The following is a 19,330-nucleotide window of genomic DNA, read 5'->3' on the forward strand; positions in this document are numbered from 1 at the left end:
AGCAGACATTGTCAGTCTGAATTCCTTTCCTTAGGATTTCTTCTCCAGTTTTTACCATTCAGTAGTAAATATATAGCATTGTTTAACATTGTCAGATCTTAGTTATGGGGAAAACTGCTTGTGTGAAACACTTTAGCACTAATCACTTATAACTCAGGGTTTTTGGAGATTGTACAGTAAGTTTTGGAAAATGAATATGAAAACTTAAACTCTGTCTCACTTGCTATGAAGTTGTACTTAAATGATCCTGAAGTAGTCTAGGAGCATGGAATCAGATCAGATTTGGTGCAGAGCTCAAAGGCCGCAGTGTCAATCGATTCTTTGTGTTTATGAACTTGCTCAAAGTGATCCATGTCAGCGGGCATGTAATGTAGTGCTAAAAGACTTAAATCAATTCGCTGCATCATTAATAGTGCTAAATATCCCATGAAATGCAATCTTCTTTGGTTTGTTATCCTAACTGTTGTAAAGGCGCTACTAGATGATTCAGCTGAAATGTTGTTGCTTGGTTAGGCAGCAGTGCTAATCAGGGTCGACTTACTGTAACTCTTTAGCTGAACTTGATATGGCTAATACTGTTTCAGTGACCCATTATTTTAACCCCAACCCTTCAGGCTGAGCGTCTGATGGAACAGGCTAGCTGCTGGGAAAAGGAAGAGCAAGATATATTCTCCACAAGAACTAATAGTAGGCAATCACCTGCAAAAGTACAATCTAAAAATAAATACTTGCGATCTCCAGAGAGTGTGGCAGTGGTTGGAGAGCGAGGGCAATCCACAGAGCAATCTAAAGAAAGCAGTGAGGATGATGAGGGGGATGGGAATCATCAAAGTTCACCTCCCCGGCTGACCAAACCACAATCACTGGCCATAAAAAGAAAGGTATGTTACTTTTAGCACTTTCAGTTAAACTTGTTCAGTGTCCATTACAATCAAACCATGTTTGTCAAAAAGATATAAAAAAAGTGCAGGGTTTTTTTCTGTTTACGAGCTTTGATTAGACTTCTTTTTTTTTTTATCTAAATTGTGTTTGCACACTAAGCCCTTCCTAATTCATAGCTGTTTTCTAGGCAGTTTGGCTTTCCTTTTGACTTATTCATATTGTTATGAAAAAATGGCACTAAACATTAGAATTAGAATTTATTTTTAAACTAATGACTGCCCTCTGCTGTTTAGGGTTGGTACTGATTAAACATTTTAATTGGTTCTTCCATACCCTCACTTGGGTTTTTTTGCCCTTTTGGGATGAAGTCAAATCAATTATGTGTTTTCTCCTGTTACAAGATTAGCAGGATAAAAAGGTCTTTTGCAAGATATGTTAATAAAGCAAATGCATTTTTTAAGACAAATTTGTTTCTCGAAATATTACAACATTTCTATTTTCTTATACAGCGCCTTCTTATTCCAAGAACTAAACCCTCCAAATTCTGCTTAAACTTGAGTATTTAAATTTTTTTCCTGAAAATTATGTAATCATGTTGAATGTTTATTAACTTAATAATTTAAGAACCCATAAATGTTAAGCTACTTGGCTTAATGCATGTATTTACATTGCTTTGGTGAGAAGTTACAGATGAGTGTCCCACTGTGTATATTTTTGGATTAGAGAATTTTAAAGTAAATGTGAATCTTTGAGAAATGAATAGGTAACAGTGGAAATATAACTTAATGAAATTTTAGCTGAACCTGTTCAAACCCTTCTTTTCTACAGCTGCTAAACTGTAACATTCTTTAGTATATTGCTGTTATTTACACCAAGTTTGAGACTTGGACTGTTTGTCTTGGCACTGTGCTGTTTATCATTTTTCTGCTTGTTTGTTTATAAGCAGCATCATAATTTTAAGGAACCTGAAATCTAAAAGCATAAGATGTACATTTGAGTCTTGAAAATGGTTTTGGTGGAAATATGAGCCACTAAGTATATAACCAGGTGTTTGTAAGCATAAATATTTTATATACTACTATTGTGAATTTTTATTTGTTTAACCAGAGTAGAGGCTGGAAGCCAACCATAAACTATAGATATTAATTTTCACCTTCATAAAACAAAGACCACAGTGTGCATTCTGTCTCAGATGGCACACGCTCATTGCTTAACTGTATGGGTTTAGTATATAGCAGTAAAAAAATCTAATCTAGATTTAAAAGTGTAACATAAGGTAACTTCTAAATTGATAAATAGATTAGACCATCATAAACGCATTTCACAAAAATTAATTTGTTCTCTATGTACCAAGTCAGGTAACTCCTCCTGGACTCTAACAATTCATTGTTATATTTTTTGGAATTTCTTTTTTTAGAGACCTTTCATCTTGAAAAAGAAAAGGGGTCGTAAACGCAGAAGGATTAATAGTAGTGTTACAACAGAGACAATTTCTGAAACCACAGAGGTGTTGAACGAGCCCTTTGATCACTCAGATGAAGAGCGGCCCATGCCACAGCTGGAACCTACTTGTGAGATAGATGGGGAAGATGATGACTTAAAGCCTGTGATCAGAAAAGTATTCCAGTATCAACCTGGTAGGCAGAACCAGGAGGAAGAGGAGGACAAAGGGGAGAAAGACAATCGTTGTTATAAAAATGATGTTCAGTGTAGAAGTAAGTTGAACATTATTTTTAAACTATGTTCAAGTTAACTTGTTACTTGGGATTCAAAGGCAACACTTGCTTTTGTAGTTAACTAGCTGGTTTGTGACCAGCTTTTCGGAGCTGTTGAAATTTTTACATTTCACAATCAAAATAACATGCATTTTTACTAATGCGCCATCCCTCTGAGATATGCTTTACGCTATTAGTCCCACTTTATCTGCTTGCTTTGTGTAATAGCTTGAGGCATGTTGCTTTTTTTTCAGTATTTTTAGTGTTTAATTTTTCGGCTCTCTCTCTCTGTCCTGTTATAGCTTGTTCAGTACATTAACCTCAGTTCATTACTCCTGTTCAGGAGAAAATTAGCAGGTTTTGTTTCAGTTTGGGGTATTCATGTTTTTACCATTTGGGAAAGAACAAAAATAAAATCTTGTATATCTACAACAGGCCTCATCATACTTTTCCAGAGAAAACCAGGGGATCTCTTTCTCTTTAGTTTGTTTTGTGAAACCATTATCTACAAAAAGCAAGAGATAGTTGATACCAATGACTTTTTTTTTTTTTTTTGCACTCAGTATTGACACCAATTTAGTTATGAGAACTACTGAAATCTGCCTAGTTCCCCAGGAACAATATGTCCTCTTCACTTTAGTTTGGCAGTTCTGCAAGGCTATATTAATAAACTCTGAGACCTCACATTCTTCCACCATGAGCACCCAGAGACTTCCCTTTCCATCTTTCAAAATAGCCTGGGGCTGTTTAAGCACTGGCACAGCTGCCAAAATCCTGGGTTCTTCTGTTGATTTGTAGGGAGGTGTTTGGTTCTAGGATCCCAGGTCTTCCCTAAAAAGTGTACAACAATTTATTTAATGTACATTTTAACAGCTGCTCATCAAGTTAGATTTCAAGGATATTGCCCAGCTGGAAAGCTAAAGGATGTAATGTGTATTCACCAATGAGCAATTTTGGGAAAATCTTCATCTCTCTCCCTCTTAACTCTCAGATGAAAACATCAGTTTAATTCCAATTTTGGAGTGAATTATGGATTCCGACATACAAACTCTTTTCTCTCAAAAGCTGCAGGTACCTCTTTGGTACTGGAGAACTAATAGTTCTCAGGACATGTCAGGAAGTTAAATTTTTGTGTTGCCCAACTAAGAGATCATCTGCTGATGCCTGGTTTGCACACAGCTTTTGTACCATATAACTCTGTTGGTTAGGGGTGTGATAGTCTACCAATATAGTTACACTAATACAGTAGTTCTCAAACCTTTGTACTGTTGACCCCTTTCACACAGCAAGCCTCTGAGTGTGACACCCCCATCCCTCACCTTATAAATTAAAAACACTTTTTTTATATTTAACACCATTATAAATGCTGGAGGAAAAGCAGGGTTTGGGGTGGAGGCTGACAACTCACAACCCCCATGTAATAACCTCGCAACCCCCATGTAATAACCTCACAACCCCCTTAGGGGTCCCGACCTCCAGTTTGGGAACCCCTGCACTAGTACAACCCCTAGTGTGGATGCTGTTTTACCTGTGTAAAGATGCCTTATAATGGTATAGTTTATCCCACTTCCTGTACAGAAATAAACTGTGCTGGTGTAAGCACACTTATATTTATAAAATTGCATCCCCAGTAGTGGGGTTGTACTGCTGTAACTATACTGGTATTTGTGTATAGATGAGACCTAAGAGTCTAGTTCACATAACCCAACTGTTGCCATGCTTTTGGAGTAACCCTTTCAGTGGGAGGTAGTATTTAAGAGTGTAACGCTTTTTCTGAAGCTGTGTCTTTGAAGGCAGCAATATTCAACACGGAAATAGGTTTCATTCTAATTGTTTTTGTGATTAATTGAATTGGTTGATTTTTTTAATTTTGTCTCTGCTTTCAATTTTATTTAGTTCTGTTTCAGAATATGTTTTTGCATGGAATCTCCCCCCACATTTTGGTTTGTATTGCAAGACACTTCTTGTGAGGAGGAAAAGTTATTTTCCTTTTTCAGCACTGGAGCAATAATTTCTGTGCATCGAACTCAGCATTTCTGTGCATCGAACACTTCCTAGAGTTAGAGCTCCTTTGTGTATCCAGTGGCTGTATCATTTCTGCAATAACAAAAAGGATGTAGTCATGCATTCCATATCTAGATAATGAGAGTTGATATCCATCTTTTATAAAGGTGCATATTACTGTATAGAGGGGTGCATGTATGTGAGCTCTTGTGTGTAAAAATCACTCTGGGGTTAGTTTATCTCACTAGTGGGAGAGATTAACAATTGTAAACTTTGTAGCATTCTGTTTTATTCTGCAAATTAGCTTTGTATTCTATTTGTCCACCACATTTTATAAATACCACAAGGTGAGGCGATAGTTTATATTAAATCAAAGGTTTGTAGGGTACATTTTCTGCAGTTTAAAATTGTTTTTTGCTTAAAATTCTTTCAGGAAGTATCAGGTAGCATTTTTAAATACATATATAGTTATGAGGCTGACTGTTATAGTGCTACAAATAAGGTGTCTGTCTACATTTATTCAGCTAGTATGCTCTAATGTTTAAAACTCTTGTGTAGTTTTACTGAGTGGGAAGCAGTGTGCCTACTTACTGTCATGTGTGGTTAGATTAAGAGTATCTATTTATTGGCAGTATAACTTTTGTTTAATTAGCTAAAGTTTTTTTAAGAATGTATAAGTTAATTTTGGATTAATCAGTTCTGTCTGTTGATAGAAATGGATTTGTTTATGCAAACTAAGACCTTTTTTCTCTTTTCTCTGTTCTCTGCTTCCCAAAGACAACACAGAGGATGTAGCTGTTTTGGAAGAAAGCACGAAAGACAATCCTGAACCTTTGAGGTGTAAACAGGGCTGGCCCAAAGGAGTGAAGCGTGGTCCATCTAAGTGGAGGCAGAACAAAGAAAGAAAGCCTGGTTTTAAACTTAATTTATACACCCCACCTGAGACTCCTATGGAACCTGACTACCAGGTAATAGTAGAGGAACAGAAGCAAGTATCTGAAGACAAGCCCTGCCAAGTTCCTGCTATTGCAGAAGAGGAGATTAAAGAGCCTGTTAAGAATTTGCAGCCTCAAGATGAGGTAAAAGAGCTGGAACCTGAGCTTCTAAACCCACCCAGTGAACACTTCGAAATCATAGAAAATGATCTAATGAAAGTAGAGGAAGAAGAAAGAAATGTAGAGGAAGATGTTGTCAGTGCAAAAAATCAAGATAAAGACCCACAGAAGGAAATGTATGCGCAAAAAGATGAGCCTGAGCATTTGGATGATCATGAAGAGGAGGAGGAAGAAGAGGAAGAACCGTCTCACAATGAGGATCATGATGCAGATGATGAAGATGATAGCCATATGGGTTCAACAGAAGTGGAGAAAGAGGAGTTACCAGGAGAAGCCTTCAAAGAAGTGCTAGAGAACCAGGAGTCTTTTTTAGACCTAAATGTACAAACTGGTAATTCAAATCAGGAAGACTTAATGGACTGTGGTGTTGACCTTGCAGCTGAGTGTGAAGGTGACCATAAAGAGCTTACTGCAGATTCAGGGCCTGTGCCTGAATCTGATTACGATCATACAGATAATAATCAGGACCAAAAGGAGAGTGAAGAATTAAATTCTGATTTCAAGGAAGAAAGTACTGAAACTATGGAGATTGATTCAGAGACAGTACAAGCAGTCCAGTCTCTAACCCAGGAAACAAGTGAACAGGAAGATGCATTTCAGGACTGTTCAGAGACGCAAGAGGCATGTAGAAGCCTGCAGAATTATACTCATACTGACCAAAGTCCACAAATGACCACACTGGATGATTGCCAACAATCTGACCACAGTAGCCCAGTCTCATCTGTCCATTCTCATCCTAGCCAGTCAGTTCGTTCCGTTAATAGTCCAAACGTTCCTCCATTAGAGAACAGTTATACTCAAATCAGCCCAGATCAAAGTGCCATCTCTGTGCCATCTTTACAGAACATGGAGACCAGCCCAATGATGGATGTCCCATCAGTGTCTGATCATTCACAGCAAGTTGTGGATAGTGGGTTTAGTGATCTAGGAAGCATCGAGAGCACAACGGAAAACTATGAAAACCCAAGCAGTTACGATTCTACAATGGGAAGTAGCATCTGTGGAAACAACTCTTCCCAAAACAGTTGCTCGTATAGCAACCTTACATCTAGTAACTTAACACAGAGTAGCTGTGCAGTGACACAGCAAATGTCTAATATTAATGGAAGCTGCAGTATGATGCAACAAACCAACATCAATTCTCCTCCTACCTGTAATGTAAAATCTCCTCAAGGCTGTGTTGTTGAAAGGCCACCGAGCAGCAACCAACAGTTATCTCAATGTAGCATGGCTGCTAATTTTACACCACCTATGCAGTTAACTGAAATCCCAGAGACTGGCAATGCCAACATTGGCCTATATGAAAGAATGGGTCAGAGTGAATTTGGAGCAGGGCATTACCCACAGCCATCTGCCACTTTTAGCCTTGCCAAACTGCAACAGTTAACTAACACACTTATGGATCATTCATTGCCTTACAGCCATTCAGCTGCTGTAACTTCCTATGCAAACAGTGCCTCTTTGTCCACACCCTTAAGTAACACAGGGCTTGTTCAGCTTTCTCAATCTCCACACACTGTTCCTGGAGGACCCCAAGCACAGGCTACTATGACCCCGCCCCCTAATCTTACTCCACCTCCCATGAATTTGCCTCCTCCCCTTTTGCAGCGTAACATGGCAGCATCAAATATTGGAATATCCCATACCCAAAGACTGCAAACTCAGATGGCCAGCAAAGGCCACGTGTCTGTGAGAACCAAATCAGCCCCTCTGCCCCCAGCGGCAGCAGCCCATCAGTCACAAATCTATGGGCGTGCTTCACAGACTGTGGCCATGCAAGGACCCGCACGGACCTTAACAATGCAACGTGGTATGAATATGAGTGTAAATTTGATGCCAGCCCCCGCTTATAATGTCAATTCAGTGAACATGAATATGAACACCCTTAATGCTATGAACGGATATAGTATGTCCCAGCCCATGATGAACAGCGGATATCATAGTAACCACGGATATATGAATCAAACAGCCCAGTACCCTATGCAGATGCAGATGGGAATGATGGGAACTCAGCCATATGCACAGCAACCAATGCAGACAACACCACACAGTAACATGATGTACACTCCTCCAGGGCATCATGGCTACATGAATACTGGCATGTCTAAACAGTCTCTTAATGGATCCTACATGAGAAGGTAGGCTCTTTGGAGAGTCAGATTACCAAACTGGCGTATTGGATTGATCTGCACAAATAGGAGAGTACGATTTCAAAACCAGCAATTGGTGTGAATGCAAAAACATTTGTTGGCACCATGTTAAAAGCTGTATGCAGCAGAAAGCCTTATACAAGTTCTTTTTTTCTTTCTTTCTTTCTTAAACCTCTCTTTTTTTTTTTGTTGATTTTGTTTTGGGGGGGGCTGGGAAGTTGTTTTGGTTTTTTAATTTTAACTGAAGTTCTCTGGAAAGGAAGAATTCTTTCTACGAACTGCAATTACACAGCAGCCAATGGTTCAGAGCCATTTTATGTGCCTGCTCCCATTAAAAATGTGGATACATAGACTCCAAAACTTAGTACTGGACCCTGAGCTTTCTCTCCACTTTCCCCCACATGTAAATGCCTTTTAGCATTTCATTTATTGTACATTTTGTTTCTTAAGGTGACACTTCCGCATGCCGCTAATGTCTTTGTTAGTGACAGTGCATTTTGTAGTACTGTACAAGTGTTGTGCTTAACAGTAAGCCATTTCTTAAGTTTTTTGCCTTGATTAGGTTACCCTAGTTTGAGGGTAAAAAAACAAAACTATATTTTTGTTAATTATAAAACTTGTAAAAATAAAAAAAACTGTAAAAGCTATTCACATTTTTGTTAGTTCAAAGGGTTTTATTGCTAAATGTTTGGTGTAAAGTTGAGACTCTTTTCCATTTTTGGTGACTGATTTCTGTTGGGTTTTTTTTCCGGGGGGGGGGGGAATAAAAAGGCAGCTTTCTGTTTTATAATTACAGACTTTTGTTGACAGAATGAAGCATATCTCAGTGTTTATTTGTCATGTTTTGAAACATTTTCACATATGTCCAAATACTTGGCAGGATTTTAAAAAATAGTGAATTTGGTGTAAAGTTGCTATTTTATGGAAATGCCTCTAACTTTACATTTTCATTCCATCTGTAGATTTTTCTATCTTTATAAAATATTGAAGTTATTTTTTAAGGGAAAAAAATAGAGCAGTAGCGTGTGAATAGTTCAAACTAAGCTTACAGATCGCATGTAAAAAGGCAAAAGTTATGTGTCTGTTTATATTGCTTCCCTTTTTTGTAGCCTTTGTACCTGTACAGAGTGACTGTAAGGGCCGAGCAGAAGAGGCTTGATACATGTGTAAAATAGGACCCAGTGACACTCTTGTATTTATCTGTTATCTTTTTAGTCAGTCACTTAAAAAAAAAACAAAAAAAAACCAACAACCCCAAGCTGTACATTTTAACATAAAATAAATTATGATGAGCCATTTTTAGCCTCTTGTGTTTGTCATAGTCTGATGTTGCATGGAAAATTATCACTTTGCCTTACCGTGTTCATTACAGATCTCTTTGACTAGGGGGCCTGCTCCAAAGCCTCTTAAAGTCAATGGGTTTTGGATTAGGCCTTTAAAGGTTAAATGTAGATTACACTTCACAACCGGGTATACTTTGTGAAAATAAAAATATCTAGGATAATTAAAAAATAACTTGAATAAAACAAAATATTGAATAATTACATATATAAGACATTACCAAATATTTAATGAATGTGGACTACTTTTCTTTAAAAAAAAAAAAAAAAGAAAGTTGTTACTTTGTTAAAAGGCTGTTTTACTGTTGTGTACACAGCGTTTGTGCTGAGCCGTCTCTCAATATTAAACCTGCATTCCCTTTGGTCCTTTTGACTACTATCTTCAGTTACAATGGAGAGTTATCCAGTTTCCAAGATGTTTTGAACATCCAGAACTGAACTTGCCTCACAGTATTGCATATTTAAACAACTTTGCCCTGGCAATTGTAGATATATAAAAATTGAAAATGTCTCATAAATGCAGCCATAATGAAATGTGTCTTTCAAATCGAGGTCAGGTGCATGTGAAACAAAACCACAGAAAAGATGTATCTTTATGAGAATTTCTAAAAATGTTTCTGCGCTTAAAGCTGATATTGATTTTTTGCATAATTTGAGTTTTAAAACATGGTAGACGTAATAAAATCATCAGCCATCTTAATTCATCATTGAAAAACATCTATAAAAGAAGCTTCATAGTTGGGCATCTAACTGCTCAAAAGTCAGAAATGTGTGTGTTACTTAACAAAAACAACACCCCTTAATACTTATGTCCAGTGTGTTCAGATTAAGGCCCTGGTCCTGCAGGCTCTTACACATGTGAGTATCTTTATATGTCTGAGTCATCCCGTTTGAATTTGATGGGGCTACTCGTGTGAAGTTACTTCACATATGTAGGTGTGTGCATGAACAGGGGCTATGGTGATTGTGAGAATCATAACTTTGAACCCCTGTCTCTTGGGAGTTTCAACTGTCAACCATAATGCTGCATTAAGGACATGACTGCAAAGACTTACACACATGCTTAACTTTATACACTCTGAATAGTCCTGTTGAAACCAGTGGGACTATGTATAGTGCATAAAACTAAACACTTGCCTATGTCTTTAGAGGAGCAGCATCTGCTGTAATGTTTTTGCCGTAGCCTCTTTATTTTTAGGGAAATACAACAAAGACAAAGAGAAATGAAGAGAAAACTGTGCTTATTTCAATGTGTGATGGGAGATTAACACATGCAGGTTTGTGTGTGCGTGTAAATTTCTAAACTGGAGCTCTGCAGCTGTGTGTGTTAAATGATTGCACAGTGAAATAGAAGCAGCATATTATGTGACTTGTATTTGTATATTTATATGAAATCAAAAATAAAGACAACTGGGCCTTACCCACTGCTGTGCGACACCAGTTTTGCAGCACTGTTCACGCCAGGTCCAGCTGTTGTTTTGGTGTGTGGCGCTCTGGCCCTGAGCATGCTGAGTCTAGAATATTGCGAGAGCTCAGCATTGTAATATATGATTGAAAGTTTCATGAAAAATTGTGTACTGTGTGCACATAATAAATACTTAATTTCAGAAACAAATTACTTTCAGAAGGACAAGTGCTTTTGACATCTTTTGAGTTCTTCTTTTGTGGCATTTATACACTGACAACTCTGCTTTATAAAACTCTCCTGTCTTCCTAGATAGATCTGCTCCATGTGTATATTCAGTGTCACTCACCTCTGCTCACTTTAGTAACAAAGAAGTTTTCACTTCTTTTTACTCCTGTTATCCGTGAAGAACCGACATAGCGAAGAGAGTATCAGCTGGATTCTCTTCAATGAAGTGGATCAACAGAATTATTTGCTGACTTGTAATCAGCATTCCCTGTGGGGACCATGAGTTTTGCACAGATGCTATTGCAGGAATAATCAAAAGAACATGGGGTTGCTAGAGTGTGAAGAGGGCCTAATTAGGACAGCAGAACCTTTTATTATGGCTGGTGGTGTGAAAGATGGAAAGAACCCCGACTCTGAACCTCTGGTGAGTTTGCATGGCTGGCAGTTAGGTCAGATCTACACTCTCAGCTTGTGCTAGAAAAGTTTTATATTGGTCAGAAATATACGGTGTGATCCCTGATTCATAGGTGCTGACTTCTCCCAACAGTGGGTGCTCGACTCTCCCCTGCCCCCAGCCCTGCCCCGCCCTGCCCCCATTCCAACCCCTTCCCCAAAGTCCCTGCCCCAACTCCACCCCCTCCCTGCCCCTATTCCAACTCCTTCCCCAAATCCCCACCCTGGCCCCACCTCTTTCCCACTTCCTCCCCTGAGTGTGCCACATTCCCACTCCTCCCCCACCTTCCAAGCACACTGCCAAACAGCTGTTTGGTGACAGCAAGGCAGGAAGCACTGGGAGGTAGGCAGAGGAGCAGGGACGCGACGCGCTCAGAGGAGGAGGAGGTGGGGCGCAGGGCAGGGAGCTTGGCTGCTGGTGGGGGCAAAGCACCCACTGATTTTTCCCTGTGATTTTTCCCACGGAGTCAGCGCCTATGCCCTGATTGATATAGCTGTAAACAGTGTAGATCAGGGATTGGCAACCTTTGGCATGTGGCCAGCCAGGGAAATCCGCTGGCGGGCCAGGACGGTTTGTTTACCTAAAGCGTCCGCAGGTTTGGCCAATCGCAGCTCCCACTGGCCTCGGTTTGCCATTCCAGGCCAGTGGGGGCTGTGGGAAGCAGCGGCCAGCACATCCCTCAGCCCACGCTGCTTCCCGCAGCCCCCATTGGCCTGGAACGGCAAACCGTGGCCAGTGGGAGCTGCAATGGGCCCAATCTGTGGATGCTGCAGGTAAACAAATAGTCCCGGCCCTCCAGTGGCTTTCCCTGACGGGCCACGTGCCAAAGGTTGCCAATCCCTGGTGTAGATGCAGATTTACTGGCAAAACTGCCTTTGCCAGTATAGCTTATTTTGCTGTGGGAGTGGGGGCTGGAATAAGCTATATAGCGAAACGCTCCTAGTATAAACCGAGCCCATTTGACGTGCAAGCCATTAAATGCCAATGCACTGAAACACCACTCTCCCCAAGATGCCAGTTTTGCTCAGTCTTTTGTCAGTCAATCAGTGCTAAGTGATTAGCACTGCACTTTAAGATTGGGCTAGTTTAACCAAATTAAAAAGACCCAACCTGTGAGCTAATCCTGTTGGAAGGAATGTAATATCAACAGAAAGCATGTATTGTGTAATCAGTCCCAGACACACAAAGCTTTTAATAAATCCACTGTCCCTAAATCTGCACATAATGAGTTTTTACCAGTAAATTAACTAGCTGTCACTCAGATTGGCTGATACAAAACTCCATTTGGTATATTATAAATAGATAATGAGAATGGTGACGGTGGAATAATCCAGCAAACTGCCATAGTAAGGGAGGGGTCACGCTGCTACATCCTATGGCTATATGAATTTACGTATTACTGATACAAAAACGAGTAACTGATGCAGCAAAGATCTTTTGATTGTTTTTACACATAGGAAGCATGTGCATGTCTAATAAATCCATGATTATAGTGATTATTAGGGACTGGATGGCTTGTGGGATTGGTAATGGCAGATGAAGACTTCCTCTCTCTCAGTGCAAATGAAGCCCAGATCAGTAATGATCAAGAAGGTCAGGAAGCGGGAGGGTTTTGTGACTAACGTGCAGAATGGGGTTTTATTTCTGGTGGTGCCAGAACCTTTATATATAACGTCGGCATGTCACTTAGCCTCTTTGTCTCTCATTTCCCCCCTCACTAAAATAGGGATAATGAGTGATAAGTTTGAATAACTCATGTTTGTAAAAGCACATTGAGATACTTTGATGGAAGGTGCTATAGAAAAAGTATTTTCTATTGCCTGGTTGCCATTGCTGCAGACTATTGGCATAGTCCTTTTTCATTGTCAGGCAGGTGGCAACCAATCATAATACAGCAAAACACCTGTCCTGCGTCAGGATTCCGGATGTTTGTTTCTTTCTCAGCCAATTTGCTTCCTACCTCTTATTATGATTTTTTATTTATATGTAGTCTCACAGTGCCTTGGAGCCCCAGTCGTGGCCCATTGTGCTAGGTGCTGTACAAACACAGTACAGAAAGACCCAACGAGCTGACAATCTAAGTATGGAGACAGACAGATGGGAATTACATGGAAACAATGAGACAATATTGTCTAACTGGACGAGACAGGTGGGGGAAGGGCAATGTGACCAATGAGATGGTGGCAAACATGATGTTAGTTCCGCGGTTGTTAGGGTGTTTTTTTTTTTAATGGGTGGCTTTACGTAGGAGGGGTTGAGCTAAAGGGAAAGAAAAGGGAAAGGGAGTGGTGGGGGGGGGGCAGAGGGAAGAGTAAGGCAGGGCAGGTATGGAATAAAACTGGTGAAGAGGCTGTGGGGGTAGGAGTTGGAGCGAACAGCCAGTCAGCAGGGCAAAGACAGAACTTCTAGCAGTTTGACTGGACTGTCCAGAGTTCCTTGAGTTGGCTGTTCCTGCTCCTGCCGGAGACTTTGGCTGGCTGTTCTCTGCACCATTTTTTATAATCTCTTCCTTTTCCCACATCCTTGTTAGGATGATGATGATTTTTCATTCTTTTTGTGCCGAACATTGTATTGATTTTACTCACTGGACCAAGCACTCATTTCCTAGGGAGCAGCACCCAGAAGAGTTCTCCAGACTTAGATGGAGAACAACCAACTTGGCCCTTCCAGTGATATTTTTAGAGCCCTCAAGGTACTGACTCTAATCAGTTCCTTTTAGGAGAACTTGTTTTTATCTTTATGGTACGATGGCAACTTGCAGATTCCTAATAGGCAAACGGCTCAGATCCTGTGTTTTGCAAGCTGATGAGTTTGCTAATAGGCCTTGTCCATCTAAATTGAAAGACCATTAAGCTTCTTTCTAGGTTGTGGGGAAAACAGAGAATTGGTCTTTAAGATTGCCATGTGGCAGTCCCTTCCCACTATTAACAACCACTGTAGCGGAGGGACTCAGCTATATTCCTAGCATGGGCCACATTTTAATACATGGACTGTTCTCCCATTGACTATGGAAGAACATGCCTGAGGTAAGTACAGCAATTGCTTATATTGGAAAGTAATTTTATGGAAATATTGAAGTTTCTTCAGATGCAAAATGCTGCTGGAGATAAGGAAGAGCCAGTGTGTATTGCACAGACCAGTTGAGAATCTCTGCATAATAGGATTGATCTAGTGCCTGGGTGCAGGTTGCAAGCAGTGGGCCTTCAGTCTTAGGAGCACATGATCCATTGTTGTGCCAGATGGATACATTTAATAATTTCAGCATTTGCTTCCTATCCTTGGTGGAAGTCACTACTCACAAACCCAATCGATCCCCGTCAGTAGCAAACAGGTCACAGGAAATGGAATTTTTCATCTGCTCTTTCCTTCCAGTGAGACTTGTGCAGACAGACACTCGCTTGTCCCTCAGACCCAAGAGAGCTTTGCTGTAATATAATTTCCAGTCTGTTTTTCACAATAAAGGACCTACTTAACAAACCAGCTACAAATCCACTTCTAGTTAGGACAGCCACTGAACGGGCCAAGGACAGGAACTGAAACAGCTGGTACCCTGGCTAGGGGAGGATGAGTTTTCCTCACTGGCTGCCACCTACCAGAGTGAAGTGAGGACGATGATGCATTCCATCTGTCTGCATGGTTGACGCGAGGACCCATAAAAGTGTGATGGGATGTATAGGCCTTATCGGCAAGAAGAAGAGTTTAACTCTTCCTCAGAAGAGAGGAAAGTCTACAGTTGCGTGCTTTAAATACAAAGATGGTCAGGATACTAGGGCTGGGTCAGCTGTCCCAAATTAATTCATTGCCCCAGTTGAAAGGGAGTTGCACACTGAGGGATTGGCCTGGAAGGTCTTTGGGAGGGAGGGAGGGTAAAGTATCTCCTGTACAAAGCCTTTGTGAATGCTTTAGACCCAGAATTTTTTTTCTGAGGTTTGGAGTGGCAAAATATGTACACTACATGACTGGTGGCACCAGCCTCTGTTGTGGCATGGGTGTTGCAGGGGGGTGGATGGTGGCTGCCCTCCTGCTCCAGGAGAATGAAGAAACAGGAATTCCTTTCTCACCATCTCGCATTAGAGATACTCAAGCCCCACAAAGAGCAGGTAAAAGGCATCCGAAAATTCATCTTTGAAACACACTTAGCAACAGTCAGTTTGTAAAGTCCATGAGCGGTACTTACACGAACTCAGTTCAAGACCAAGCTCCTCAGGAATGTGATATGGCTCTGCCTTTCCTCTGAGACTTCCCCAACAGAGCAGCTTCTCACCGCCTTCAAAGACAGAATCTGCCCCATCCACTTGAGATGCTGTGTCCCACTTTCAGTCACTCTCCCTGCTTCGATTCCACAGCCTCCCTGCAGTACCCTTATTTGTGGTTCACCTGGTACAAAAGAAGAAAATGCTCTGGTTTCCTGTGCTGTGAGGCAGTTATTTCTCTGGGCCATGAAGATGAGCCTTTCTCTAACTGAGATCTTGAGTTAGACGAGCAAACTCCTGAGGAGAGGGTGTTGATTGTGTCCCTTTGAGGGTGTCAATAAGGTATGGAAGTAATGTGGTTTGTTTTAGTCTTTTGTCTTGACTAGGTGGAAAAACATCAAGGTCTGGTCCATGCTGCAAACCTTCAGCTGCAAATGTTCATCTCTGAACATAGTTCCCAGTGCTAGTATTAGGTGACCAAACCCTATTCAGCATTGTGTGGGCAGAGCAGATTGGCACCTTCTGTGTCAGTTAACAGAATTGTTGGAAGCCATGTTTGAGCATAGTAATGTTTTGTAGTGTGGCCCAAGCCCAGCTCCTTGTTCGTGAATATAAACAGTTATAACTGAGAGCATAGCAACAGCTCCGTCGTGGATAATGAAAACAATATGGTGGTTTGTAAATGTTTTATTTTCCATCCTCAGGTTAACGTACACTGTCTCTCTTCAGTGTGTTTTTCTCTTTAAAAAAGCAGACATGCAGAACCTCATTAAAACTGCTTTTATTTGAAGCATGGTTGTTTATAATGTTAAGCATAAACCACTCCTTAGCAGCCCAAAGGAAATAGCAGTTTGCTCAAGAGAAAGAATGTATATTGTTTGAGCAGTTAAATTTGTTTCAAGTGCTGCTCCAGAAGAACAAAGCCCATAGCAATAAGGAGACGTCTTTCTCTCCTAACTTGGTTCGTTGTCTTGTATCCCAGTCAATCATGTGTGGTAGACAGAACCTTTAAACTCATTAGAAGCGAGCCTTCTGACATTTGGACCTTTCGAACATTTAGCAAGAGCCTGTTAAAACTAGATGGTGCAAACATACAAGAGATGCGCTGTGTGTAATTTTGGCAGTATTTGTATTTCCTATTTTTTGCTGCTTTCCTGACCTGCTCAGGAGATGTTGTATGTGTGGTGGTTTTGTTGCTGTTGGTTTTTATTTTGTTTTCTTTTTTGTGCCCTGTTCCAAAAGCTGCTGTGCAGAATGAGAGCGTGACCCACTTCATCTGTGTGACCTCTGCATGCTGCTCCGCTGGAGCTTCTCATGTGAAGAAAGTAGACGCAGAGAAGCCAGGAGGTGGCACAAATGAGATGGCTGGCTGGCTGGCTGACTAGCTGCCCAGCAGCTTCCAGGTCAGGAAACCCTCCAGCACTCACTTTCTGTGTGATTTAATTGATCTGTTTTTGGGGTTTGTGCTGTTGCCCATCACTGTAACATCTGAACACGTTCCATGTAAAATAGATTGGGAACGGTAACGTCCCTGGTGTACTTCATGAAGTCTCTGGCTCCTTCTTATAGAAAGCTCTGCTGGGGTAGGAATTTGGGTGGGAGTGGACGATTGGAACAGGAGGCGGTTTGAAGTTGTGACTATCAGTTATGGAGGAAAAGTGTTATTAAAGAGGAAAAAGAAAAGGAGTACTTGTGGCACCTTAGAGACTAACCAATTTATTGGTTAGTCTCTAAGGTGCCACAAGTACTCCTTTTCTTTTTGCGAATACAGACTAACACGGCTGTTCCTCTGAAACCTGTCATTAAAGAGGAAGCGATTGCAACATTATTCCTAAGGCTTTTAGACTCTGAAGTCATCTCCTGTCCTCCAGAAGTTCCTTCTACAGCCAGATCCGCTTGGGAATGCTTTGACCTTGGTTCTGGCATACTTCATGCTGGGCTTTATGAGCTGCATTGTCCCTGACTGTCCTGGTGGCAAATGGCTGGCAATGCAGTGTGTAACATAGGTGCGTGCCGATCCAGTCCTGACTTTGATGATTATGACCGAGGCTCTAAACTGAGAGCTGCAGCTGTCTGGGGGACCGAGGAGGAACTGGGTCACAGGCTAGATACATTCACAGTGGCCTAAGCCATGAAGGTGATGGCTGCCACATTTTATACCAGCTGGAGCCCGAGTGCTGTTCTAGCTCTCATGTCCTGATATAGTGAATGACAGGAATCCTGCAGGGACCAGCGTGGCCAGGTCCTCATCCCGGAGGGAGAAGCAAAGGTTCCTAGCAAGCTGTAGGTGGAAGAGGGATTTTAGTTATTGGTGCTGGCGTGGCATCCAGCCGCACTGGCGAGTCAGACAGGAGGCTTCATGCTGCTCTAACACATGGGGCTGTGTGCCTTCCATGGGCAGGCGGGACTGTCCCTACTAGTTCTCCAAAGCATCATCCTGACGAACAGCTTCCGTCAGCGGGAAATGGGAGGGTTACCTGGGGTATGGGGCCCTGAATATAGTATACACTAGAGCTGAGTTCATGGGGTCGGGGGTTAATGGAGGGGTAAAGAGAGGTGCCCAGTGATGGAGAAATGGGTGCCTCGTACTGCAGTAGTTAAGAGGGAGGAGGACTAGTTAATGGTACCCAAGGCAGTTCCCTGCCCATTGTTTAAAGTGCTGTGCAGACATTAATGTTCAAGCACCTTGTGAAGTAGATGTTATCCCCCAGTGAATAAAAGGGGAAAACAGGCAGAGAAGTTAAGAGTATGATTACACCTCTCAGAAGGCTGAGGGAGCTGGGGTTGGGGAGACCAAATTCCCAGGCCTGCCCAGAAATGCCTCTCTTGGTTCCTCCTTCCTGGCTGGCATCATCCATGTCCCCTCTCCCCTGCACAGCCAGCCCAATGACTGCTGCAGTCTCCTGGCACCCTTTCTTCTCCTCCAGCCCATCCGTGCACCCTGGCTGGTGATGTGTCCAAGAGGTCACAGTCTGTGCCAGTGGCAGAGCTGGGGATAGAACTCAGAGGTTCCTGGCTTCTGCCCTGTGGTTATTTCATCAGACAATGCAACTTCCCTAGGGGCAGGGGAAACAGGTGTCCGGTGCTAGAGTAATGGAATGAGGGCTGGAGGAGAGAATCAGGTGCTCAGTGATGCAGAAACTGGTGAGGAAGAGAGGTAATGAAGGGGACTGCAGGAACCGCGGAGTAACTTCTCTGGCAAAGTAGAACCTTCTACAATAAGGATAAAGGAGACAGAGCTTCTCAGGGGCTGGGCTGAGACTGTGGAATGAGCTCCTGCAGGAGCAAAGGGCCTTCCCAAACCTTGCTGCCTTCCACTCTCAGTGCGGAATGTATTGCTTTGATCTTGCCTCCTCTACCCTAAACATATTACAAACTGCACGTGTATATTGAAACAAAGAAAATCTAGAACACAACACTCCTCTGCCCAAACATCAGATGCTGCGGTGATGAACGTGGTACAGGAACCTATGTGGACTAGCATAGAGGTGGAGGAGAACCCAGAGATCCAAACAGAGGGAATGTGTCCCCAGCACTGCCATAACTGGGGGGATGAGGGGCTGGGGAGAAGAGATGGGGGAAGGAAAAAGGACCTTGCAGTAACTGGTAAAGAAGTTGGAAGAGGGATGGCCTGGTGGCACTGATTATGCAGCAGTGGGGGGAGCTTGTGATGCTTCATTGGCTTCCCAAACTCAGTTACGATGAATCTCCTGCTCTTCATGTTATCACGTTTTCTACAGCGGGGGAGCTGTAGCAATGGGCAAAGGCCTTGGCTGCTGTTCACAGTAGCTACCTGTTGAGAAGTTTGCAAGGTCTGATGTCATCTTGAATGTTCCCGTTTATA

The 19,330-nt window shown here is 41.9% G+C and overlaps 1 protein-coding gene across 10 annotated transcripts in view; it reads left to right on the top strand.

The window, feature by feature from the left end:
- The window catches only part of KAT6B (lysine acetyltransferase 6B), a 188,332-nt gene extending 179,025 nt beyond the window's left edge, over positions 1-9,307 (top strand). For 6 of the 10 annotated variants that reach the window (XM_073353167.1, XM_073353164.1, XM_073353168.1 and 3 more), the window contains 3 exons: positions 615-881; positions 2,300-2,597; positions 5,379-9,307. In XM_073353167.1, coding sequence (XP_073209268.1) covers positions 615-881; positions 2,300-2,597; positions 5,379-7,858 — 3,045 coding nt within the window. In that variant the 3' untranslated portion in view covers positions 7,859-9,307. The remainder of the gene's footprint in view (positions 1-614; positions 882-2,299; positions 2,598-5,378) is intronic. The other 4 variants (XM_073353170.1, XM_073353171.1, XM_073353173.1 and 1 more) reach the window with 3 other exon arrangements.
- The last annotated feature ends 10,023 nt before the right edge of the window (positions 9,308-19,330 follow it).

The sequence above is a fragment of the Lepidochelys kempii genome, chromosome 7, assembly GCF_965140265.1.
Source record: "Lepidochelys kempii isolate rLepKem1 chromosome 7, rLepKem1.hap2, whole genome shotgun sequence".
Classification (NCBI taxonomy): domain Eukaryota; kingdom Metazoa; phylum Chordata; order Testudines; family Cheloniidae; genus Lepidochelys; species Lepidochelys kempii.